At 38.4% G+C, this 10,925-nt stretch overlaps 1 protein-coding gene across 1 annotated transcript in view; it reads left to right on the top strand.

Annotated features, from left to right (window-relative positions):
- The window catches only part of RB1 (RB transcriptional corepressor 1), a 320,323-nt gene that overhangs the window by 286,972 nt on the left and 22,426 nt on the right, over positions 1–10,925 (top strand). Inside the window, 1 exon segment of the mRNA XM_007946362.1 lies at positions 8,682–8,800. Coding sequence (XP_007944553.1) covers positions 8,682–8,800 — 119 coding nt within the window.

Raw genomic sequence — 10,925 nt, 5'->3', positions numbered from 1 at the left:
GGAGACTTTAATACACCACTTTCAATGAAAGATAGAACAACTGGAAAGAAACTCAACAAAGATGGAGAAGAGCTAAACAATACAATCCACCAACTTGACCTTATAGACGTCTACAGAGGACTTCACCCAACAACAGCACAATATACATTCTTTTCCAGTGCCCATGGAACATTCTCCATGATAGACCATATGTTAGGCCATAAAGCAGGCCTTCATAAATTTAAAAACATTGAAATACCACAAAGCATCTTCTCAGATTACAGTGCTATCAAATTAAAAATCAACAATAGGAAGACCAACGGAAAAGGAGTAAACACATGGAAATTGAACAACACCCTCCTTAAGAAAGACTGGGTAAGAGAAGAAATAAAAAAATGAAATTGAAAAATTCCTTGAATCATCCTTATGGACTGAAACAAAATAATCAAGCCAAATCACTTAAAGGATAGAAAAGAGTTGAATATTCTTCTTGGGGTCTTGAGGGGGTGTGGCACCAAGTTCAATTGGCACAACATAATGCATAAAAATACTGTTCTGCATCCTACTTTGGTGAGCAGTGACCAAGGTCTTAAAAGCGTACAAGCAGCCATCTAAGCTGCATCTGTTGGTCTTTCCTTGCATGGAGCAAAGAAGAGTGAAGAAAATCAAAGACTTGTGGAAACAATTAGTCCAAGGGACTAATGGACCATGGGAGCTTCAGCCTTCACAAGTCTGAGACCAGAAGACCTAGATGATGCCCAACTACCAATGCCAACCACTCAGAAAGGGATCAAAATTGGAGATCCTGGATAGAGTGGTAGGAAAAATGTGGAACAAAATTCAGAAACACAAAAATGACCAGAATTACTGATCAGACTGATGAAATCCCCAAGAGTATGGGCCTGGGTAACCTTAACCAAAAACAAAACCAAACTCTCTGCCATCGAGTCAATTCCGACTTTAGTGACCCCTCCTCGTTGGGTTTCTGAGGCAGTATTTCTACAGAAGTAGATTGCCCAGCCTTCTTCCAAGGAGTGGCTGATGGATTTGAACCACTAGCCTTCTGGTTAGCAGTCAGATGCCTTAAGCACTACAGCACCAGACTGAAATTGGACTCATTCCCATGGGTTAGCTCTCAGCCAAACAATAAAAAGGCTTACAAGCAGAACACCTACCCCAGGGAGATGCATCTCTTAGAACGGTCAACCGTGAGAGATCGGAAGGGCAGCATGTGCATAGGGGGAAAGCCAGCCAGGCAGGAATGCACAGGTTAGAAGGACACAAGGGAAGGGGTAGTCACAGGGAGGAGAAGGGAGGAGAGCTATTGGTTGTGGGGATCATAAGAAAAAAGAGTTGAATGTGCAGGTGGCTTCAGTGTGTTATGTAATTCTGCAGAATAGGTGCTGCTGTTACTTTTTTAGGTATGAAAGCTGAAGATTAGACAGCAAAAGTTTCCATTACTCAGTTGTGAAAACAGAACTTGAGTTTATAGCTCTCTAGTTCCAAAACCTATACTGTTTGTGTTGTTGACATTTTAGTAATTATTTTTTTCCTGTTCAGATGAGTTAAGTTTGAAACAAAGATGAATAAGAAAAAATATTTAGGAGTGTGTTGTTTAGACATGAGGAGCTCTGGTGGTGTAGTGCCTGAGGCATTTGACTGCTTACCAGAAGGCGAGCGGTTCAAACCTACCAGCGACTCATTGGAAGGAAGATTGGGCACTCTACTTCCATAGTGATATTGCCTCAGAAACCCAAGGAAGGGGCACTGTGAGTCAGATCCAACTTGACAGCAGTGAGTTTGGTTTTTGGTTTTGCTTAGACATGAGTAATTTCCTATTCAAGGGGACTGTTGAGTAATCTGCCAGTTGGTTTTTGCTCTTAAAAGAGCAAAATAAAATAATTCAAAAGTTATTTTTAAAAGTTATATAGATAGTATGTAAATATGTTTACTTCCTAAAAAAATTTTAAAAAACAAACAAACAATTTTTCATAAAAAGTGTAAGTCTTTTATTCTACATCCATTCTCATCTGACTTCCCTGGAAGTAACCATCATTAGTTAGGTAGTGTTCTATGGATATAGTTAAGGCTCTCATGCATTGCATTTGGTTATGTTCTTACTGACTTTCTGTGTTCTATATATACATGCGCACATAATATATACATACTGATACAGATAAATATATATCAAAAACTTTGTTTTTTAAATAACATACCATATGTATTATTTCCTCTTTTGTTCTGTTTTTATTCAAACTTAATATGGTTTGAAGATCCTTTTATCCTAGAACTTGGGACCCCAGAAATTCAAAGTCCTTTTAGTTGATACATGGCATACATACGTAATTGTTACATGCTATACATTATTTCTCTATCCCTGTATTTATTAGATAGGTCCTATCATATAGCAGTTAGTGGCTCTGTGATCTTGAACAATTTATTTAACCTCTGTGTGTTTTAGTATTCTCATTTATAAAATAGTAATAACAATAGTACCTGTGTGAAAGGGTAGGCACAACTGTTAAGTGGATTAAATTAATATTTGTAAATTACTTAGAAACCTGGCATATAACATGCTATATCTATATCTATCTATCTATCTGTCTATCTATATATATATATAATGTTGTTGTTGTTGTTATGTGCCGTTGAGTCAGCCCTGAATCATAGCGACCCCTCCTTGGGTTTCTGAGGCAGTATCACTACGGAAGTAGGATTGTCCAACCTTCCTTCCGAGGAGTGGCTGGTGGGTTTGAACCGCCAGCCTTCTGGTTAGCAGTCAAGTGCCTTAGCCACTATGCTACCAGAGCTCCATAATAGCTATTACTAATTGATGATGGACATTTAAGTTGTTTCTGTTTCTTCATTATTATAACTAAACATCGTTATGTATGCCTCTTTGTGAATATCTGATCATTTCTGTAGCATATTTTTATATTTTCTCTTGGTCTCTTTTAAATTTAGTTCTTTTAAATTAAACATCTACCAGGAGGAAGTGGAAAGAGTGCTGTTACATTCTGGGGACTGCAGTCAGTGTCACACAACAAAATGTGGATGAATTGTTGAATGGAAAACCAATTTGTAAACTTTCACCTAAATCACAATAAAAAGTTAATTAAACATAAACATCTACATAATCTAAGGCATCAAGTGTTGTTATTGTTGTTGTTGTTTGCCATCGAGAAGGCATCAAGTAGCCCTATGAGATTTGTCACAAAACACAGCATCCTTTGGCTCTCATCCTGTCAGTCATTTTTGTAAAGCAAACACTTTCTTGTTCATTTCCACTGATTCTTTTCCCCACAAATTTTTATTATGAAAATTTATATGCTTACAGAAAAGGTAGAAGAATGTACAAAATCAATACAAGTAAGTTTTTGACAGTTGTTTTTAACAGTTTTGCAGAGATAATCTTTAAATATCTACATTTTATATATGCATACAAATGTTTATAAAAGTATATGTGTTTTTTGCTGAAACATCTGAAAGTAGTTACAGACTTCATGGCACTTTATCCCTAAATCCACCATCATGCAGCTCCTAAGGAATAAAGACATACTGCTGCTTGACCATAATGCTTTTATTATGTTGTTGTATGCCATCAAGTTGATTCCGACTCATAGTGACCCCATATGACAGAGTGTAACTGCTACATAGGGTTTTCTATGTTGTAATCTTTACAGGAGCAAATTGCCTGGTCTTTTCTCCAGGGGAGCCACTGATGGGTTCTAATTGCTGAACTTTTGGTTAGCACCCAAACACTTAGCCATTGTTGTAGTTAATATAATTAACAATTCCATAATGTCATCTAATAACCAGTCTAAATTCAAATTCCCCTGATTATTCCATAAATAGAATTAAGGCTTATACATTGCATTTGGTCATGGTTTTTTTTTTTTTTTTTTTTTTTTTTGGTGTTTCTCAATCTAGAGCTCTGGTGGTGTGGTGCCTAAGGCACTTGACTGCTAACAGAATGTTGGCGGTTCAAACCCACCAGCCACTCCTCAGAAGGAAGATTGGGCAATCTACTTCTGTAGAGATACCACCTCAGAAACCCAAGGAGGGGTTACTATGAGTTGGAGATGGCTCAATGGCACATAACAGGAACAATCTAGAGCAAAACTGTCCAATAGGACTTTCTGCTATGTTAGAAATGTTCTATATCTGCACTGTCAATATGATAGCCACTTGATGCACATGGTTATTGAACACTTGAAATGTGGCAAGTATGAAGGAAGAACTGAATTGGTCACTTGGTTCAATTGATCACTTGGTTAAGTTGTTATTAGTGCTTTCCCATCTGTACTATTTAATGTTTATTTAGGCCTGCTAGGAGCTCTTGTGACATAGTGCCTAAGGCATTTGACTGCTAACCAGAAGGCTGGCAGTTCAAACCCACCAGCCCCTCCTCAGAAGGAAGGTTGGGCAATCTACTTCGGTAGTGATACCACCCTGGAAACCCAAGGAGGGGTCACTGTGAGTCGGATCCAACTCAACAGCAGTGAGTTTGGTTTTGGTTTTTTAGACCTGCTACGTAGCTTTTTGGGGGACTTCCCTTTACTCTTACCTTGAGAATTTTTTTCTCCCTCTCTTCTGTTAGATCTTCTGTTTACTGGATCCTGTGTCTTTTTTTTTTTTTTTTTTTTTGCTGAGTTACTCCTTTGTTTTGGCAGAGCACATCTTTCAGTAGCTTCCTGAGAAAGGGGTAATCGTTCTTTATGTACTCCTGTTAATTGTATGTCATGGACTGCTCCTCTAATTTTCTTAACTATTGTCTGTTTTCCATCTCTGTCATTTTCTTGCTCTCAGGGAGATTTCCTTAACTTTATCTTTTAACTCTTTTATTGAGTTCCTTTTATTTTTGCTTTCAATTAAATTTCCAAATATCTTTATTAGTGTTTTTGTATATTTTTTCTCCGCATTCCTTTTTTTTTTCTTTGATAGAGCATTCTGTTCTTGTTTCATGAATACAAACTCATCCCTTTCAGGATATATTAATATTATTCTTTTTAGATTTCTTCTCCCTGAACAGTTTCTGTGCCTTCTAAGTTGCTTTTTTGTTTTATTTTGGCTACTATCTTTTATATTAGAAACATTGCTAAAATATTTGATTGTTATTCATATATTAGAGTAAGTCATTAAAAATTAGAGGCTCTGAGTACGTGGGTGGAGTTTGTGAAACTAAACTTTATAATGATTTGGTAGGATGATTCCTTAGGAGGCCCTATTTAATATCTTAGGTCTTTTCTCTTAGACTTGTCAGATTACTCACATATGACTCTTGTGGTTTCATGTTTGGAAGATATGATCATGGCAAAAATGTTCTGGAACATAAGGACAGGAAACAGTCGGGAGTACTCACTATTCATTGTATAAACTTTCTTTTAATGTTGCTCTTTTCACTATGATACCTCTCTCCTTGATTGAGTCTAGAGTCCTCCAGTCCAGACAGTACTGTTTTAATCTCTCCAAAGAATAAACCTTCAGTTTTCTTCAATAAAGAGGGAGGAATAAGGAGCTCTGGTGGTGTAGTGGTTAAGATTTGGCTGCTAACCATATGGTTGGGGCTTTGAACCCACTGGCCGCTCCACGGGAGAAAGTTGAGGCAGTCTGCTTCCATAAAGATTTACAGCCTTGGGAACTCAATGGGAGTTTCTATAAGTTGTAATTGACTCAATGGCACTGAGTTTGGTTTTTGGATTATTTTTTAAAGAGAAGGGGGAGGAGGACCATATTTGGAACTCGTATTCTTTTTTCTTTTTTGAACTCGTATTCATTCTTAAGTGGTCCTTTAACCAATCTTTTTGTTGCTGCCTCCACTTTTACCCCATTATCAGGGTTACCTATTATCACCATTTCCTGACCCTTTTGGAGGAGTAAGATTTCATCTGGTTTGCTGGTTGGCTTTCCTCACTACTGGCTTTGATTCAGCTTTTGCTCAACTGTCCATCTTTAGCTACCCTGTCCACCATTCACAATTTTACTTGATATCCTCCCTCCCATTCTCTTTCTTTTAAGTTTGTGCCTTTTAAAATAACTCTATTTACCACCATGTTAATGGGGTTTTAAGAGAGAAGAACTAATGCATGTATGTAATTTGCCATCTTTAACCACTGTTATTGAACTAATCTTGTATTCCTGGATAATCTCAACTTGATGATTTTGGTAATTAAGGTTGTATGTCAATTTGGCTGGGCCATGGTTTTGAGGGGCTTGGCACCTGGATGTAATTATTTGCCATGATGAATTATAATCATCTTTATGGTGGAATCTGCTATGAGACATTAATCAGTGGAAAGGGAGCTGTCTTTGGGGTGTGGCCTGCTTCTAGTATATATGAAGAAGCTTTCAGAAGGGTCTCTAGCTTTTGGTACATTTGGATCCTGCATTTGGCCAAGTCTTCATCTCCAGGTTCTGGACTTGAACCAGTGGTTTGCTGTTGGCCTGCCATTCTTGGTGTTGTGCCATTTTGCATATCTATCTTGGGTTCATCAGCCTTAGCAGCCAGCTGCTGTGTGAGTCAGAAGAAACCTCTAGTTTGCTTCAGTCAGCCTGTAACAAGAGGCAGAGATAAAGCCCAATGTCAAGGGGCCTTCACCTAGCCCCTAACACCAGCACTCTGAATTCAGACTTCTAGACGCTTCGACTGTGAGAGAATAGATTCCTATTTAAAGCTATCCACATGTGGTATTTCTGTTATAGCAGGACTAGAGAACCAAGACAATAATGATACATTCTCTTTATAAATACTGCTAATTTAGGTTGCTGGTATTTCTGTTTAGGATTTTTGTATCTCTGTTCTTGATAATTCCAGGAGGAGTTTGAGCAAAACTGGAGTTATGTGTTCCTTTAATGTTTAATAGGATTAATTGGTAAAACCAGATGAGCTTGGTGCTTTCTTTTTTTAAAAAAAAAAAAAAAAGATTTATTTCCAGGATGGCTCATGTAGTTGTAGAAGCTGGAAAGTCCCAAATCCTTGGGCAGGCAAAAGGCTGGAGGCATCTCCTGACTCGTGGTTGCAGGGGCTGATGAATGCAAAATCCGCCAGTCAGGCAGTAGGCTGCTAGCTTATGTCCCAAGAACCAGAAGTCAGAGGATGACAAGTCAGCTTCAAGATTGAGAGTGAGGTTTGCCTGAGCATCCATAATATTTGATACAGGCCACAGCCCCCAGGGACCTCTCTTTTCAACAGATTGCCCACATCAGATTACAAATTGGAGGATGATTATATAATATCTGTGAAACCACTGAGAATCATGGCTTTGCCAAGTTGACACATAAACTTAACCATCATAGTCTACCCCTCGTCAATTTGGCACCTGTACATATGTTCTTAAACCATACATAATCTCTAAATGAAGACAATTATAAAGTCATACTTGCTCCTAATATGATACAACTAACATATGTACAATCAAAAACATACTAGCCCTGTTTATATCTTATATTGTATAATAAGTAATAGAATGAGAGAGGGAAGAACACAAAGATACTTGTTATACATACACACACATACACGTATAACAAAACAAAAAAGAAATACTCAAAACAATTACAATCCTCATTTCTGCAGTTGATACATGGTTGTAGCAGGTATTTAGAACTACTTCTACCACCCATTTTGTATTCTTTTTGCCTTCAGCAGGCATCTCATCTGGTTGTGTTTTTTTGCCTGGTGGGGTGACCCCAACCTTCATTCCTCAAAGGTTTGGGCCATTAGTAGTCATGTTGGAATTGGGTTGCTGTAATTTTCCATTGACTTTTTATCACAGGGCATGGTAGTAGTAATAGATGTCCTAAGGGATATCCTGTATTCCAGACACACTCTTTTGTTTGTTTGTTTTTTGAACATTTTATTGAGTTTGAGTGAAAGTTTATAGAGCAAATTAGTTTCCTCTACAATGTATACACATTTTGTTTCATGATTGGCATTATCTTTGTGGAGAGATTTTTAGTTAGTGATTCAAATTCTTTAATAGGGTTGTTCAGGTTATTTTATTTCTTGTTGATTGAGTTTTTGTCATGTATATTTTGGGAAGAATTTTCCACTTGGTCTGTGTTTTCCTATTTATTTACATAAAACTAATAATAACACTTCCCTATTACTAATATTTGTGATTATGTTTCACTTTTCTTTCAAAATAGCATTTATTTGTGCCTTCTCTTAATAGAAGATATAAACAATATAAGATATAAACAGGTCTAGTATGTTTTTGATTGTATATATGTTAGTTGTATCATATATATATTAGTTCTTAATAGACTGGCTGGAGATGTGTTTAACTTTATTAGTTATTTTATTAGTTATTTTAAATAATTAACTTTTACTTTTGTTAATCAAACTGTATTTTATCTTTGTTTTCGGTTTCATTAAATTCTGTTCATATCTTTATTTCCTTTTGTTTTTTTTTTTTTAAATCTCTACCTTCTTTGGGTCTTTTCTCTATATTTTTTCTTACTTCTAACTTCTTTTCTAATATAAGCATTTTAGATTACACTTTCCCAGTCTTGTTTTTGGGTAGCATAAAAATTGGCAATCAGTATTTTCAGAGTGGGGAAAAAGATCGTATTCTGACTCATACATTTTCCCTGTCAATGTAACTAAAATTAATGATCCTCACCATGTCAAACAGTGTTTTTGATATGTACATGGGAAGATCATATGTATTAATGTTGTTATAATATCATCTTGTTTCATGTAGGATTCACCTTTATTTGACCTTATTAAACAATCAAAGGACCGAGAAGGACCAGCTGATCATCTTGAATCTACTTGTACTCCCAACCTTCCCCTCCAGAATAATCACACTGCAGCAGATATGTAAGTACAGCATATTTTATATTATCCACTCAACCTACAAGTCAATTTTGAGAATGCATGTAATACAAGCAACTTTATAGAAGTTGTGGGGAATATGATTTTGAATAAGACATTGTTCCCACTTTCAAAAAGCAGAAGATAAGATACATAAATAAAGTTTATGTAAAGTGGTACAAAGTGCTATTGAAATTTCTCAGGGTTGGGTAATGAGGGCAGTTTTCATGCCAGAAATGGTGATTTAGATAGGCCTTAAAAGCTGACTAGGATTTCAACATGGAGACTGGAGAGGAAGGAGGAGGAGACAGCTGAGTGTCCTAAAAACATGAACCCAAAAGCATAAGAGCCAGGAAAGCAGGAAGTATTTTTGCCAGGAGTACAGATTAGCCCATTTGTAGTGAAGCACAGGCTAGTTGTGGAGAGTAGGCTGAAATGGTTGATTAGTGCCTGATGATAATGGTGGAAGAAGCAGCAGCAGCAAGAGCTGACATTTATGGAGAGTGCGCTGTGTGCTGGGTAGCTGCCTAAGTACTTCAGATCTGCTTTCTTAGGAACCTTGGTGGTGTAGTGGGTAAGACATTTGGCTGCTAACCAGCAGATTTGTTTTCTTCACTTAATCTTTGTAACAACATTGTCAGGTGGTTGGTACTGCTATCAACAATTATTTGTAAAATAGAAATTAGAGAGACAAAGTAGCTTGCCCAAGTCAACAGAAGTCAAACACAAGCAGTCTACCTGAAAGCTCCAAGTTGGGTTTTTTTTTTTTTTGTTTGTACCATGCTTTGAGTGAAAGTTTACAGAGTAAATTAGTTTTCCATTCAACAATTTGTACACATTTTGTTTCATAACATTAGTTGAACTCTTCCTGCTTCTTCCCTGGGTTACCCGTTTCCATTCATCCTTCTTTCATGCTCTTTCCTGCCTTCTAAGCTTTGTTTTGGGGCAAATGCTGCCCGTTTGGTCTCGTCTGGTTGATTGTTCTGAGGATGATGCTCCTCATGAGTGTTACTATACACTTTATAGGCCTGTCTGTTGTTTGGCTGCAAGGTGATCCCTGAGGGTTGGTTCATTTCTAGGTTTGAAGAATGTGTAGGGGCCACAGTCTGAGGGGTTCAACCAGGCTCTATCAGACTAGTAAGTCTGGTCTTTTTTATGATTTTCTTCTGTATTTTTCTTCCATTCTGTCCAGGACCTCCTGTGGTACTGATCAGAGTGATCAGTAGTGGTACCTGGGCACTATCTAGTTCTTCTAGTCTCAGGATAATGGAGGCTGTGGTTCATGTGGTCCTTTAGACTGGTTGTTGCCTTGAGTCTTTGATTTTCCTCACTCTTCTTTCCTCTGGATGGAGAGAGAGCAATAGTTGCTTCTTATACCGCTGCTCACTAGCTTTTAAGACCCCAGTTCCTACTGACCACAGTAGGGTACAGAGCATTGTCTTTGTGAACTATGATCTGCCATTTGACTTAGCTATACCCTGAGACTGTGACCCTAAGCCCCCAAGCCCAGTGACTCATTCCCTCAAGGTGTTTGGTTATGACTAATAAGCTTTCATAGTCAGCCCCAGGGATACAGGTGAGGAGAGACAACTCAGGGATGCCCAAAGCAGCAGGCCGGAAGAGCAGGAGAAAGGGGATAAAAGCCAGGAACCCGGACAGAAGAACAGTCAGCCCCAGGGATACAGGTGAGGAGAGACAACTCAGGGAAGCCCAAAACAGCAGGCAGGAAGAGCAGGGGAAAGAGGATTAAAAGCCAGGAAGCCAGAGAGAAGAGCAATCAGCCAAAGGGATTAGGTGAGGAGTGGAAACTCAGGCCTGCCCAGAGTAGCAGGCCGGAAGAGCAGGAGAAAGGTGATAAAAGCCAGGAACACAGACAGAGGAGCAGTCAGCCCCAGGGACAACTCAGGGACGCCCAAAGCAGCAGGCCAGGAGAGCAGGAGAAAGGGGATTAAAAGCCAGGAAGCCAGACAGAGGAACAGTCAGCCACAGGGACCAGGTGTGGGTGATCCGAGAGGTCTCCAACAGCAAGACAAACTTATCTGTCGGTTTGTCCTACTGTGGTGACATGTAGACGTGAGTTTTGAGGGCTGAGCCTCTGGTGTTTAAAACCCAGCGACATGCACCTGGTGCA

Source organism: Orycteropus afer, unplaced genomic scaffold (assembly GCF_000298275.1).
Source record: "Orycteropus afer afer isolate SDZICR_OR568_19922 unplaced genomic scaffold, OryAfe1.0 scaffold00157, whole genome shotgun sequence".
NCBI lineage: Eukaryota > Metazoa > Chordata > Mammalia > Tubulidentata > Orycteropodidae > Orycteropus > Orycteropus afer.
Note: the sequence above shows the minus strand (reverse complement) of the source record. Positions and strands in the feature narration are given on the sequence as shown.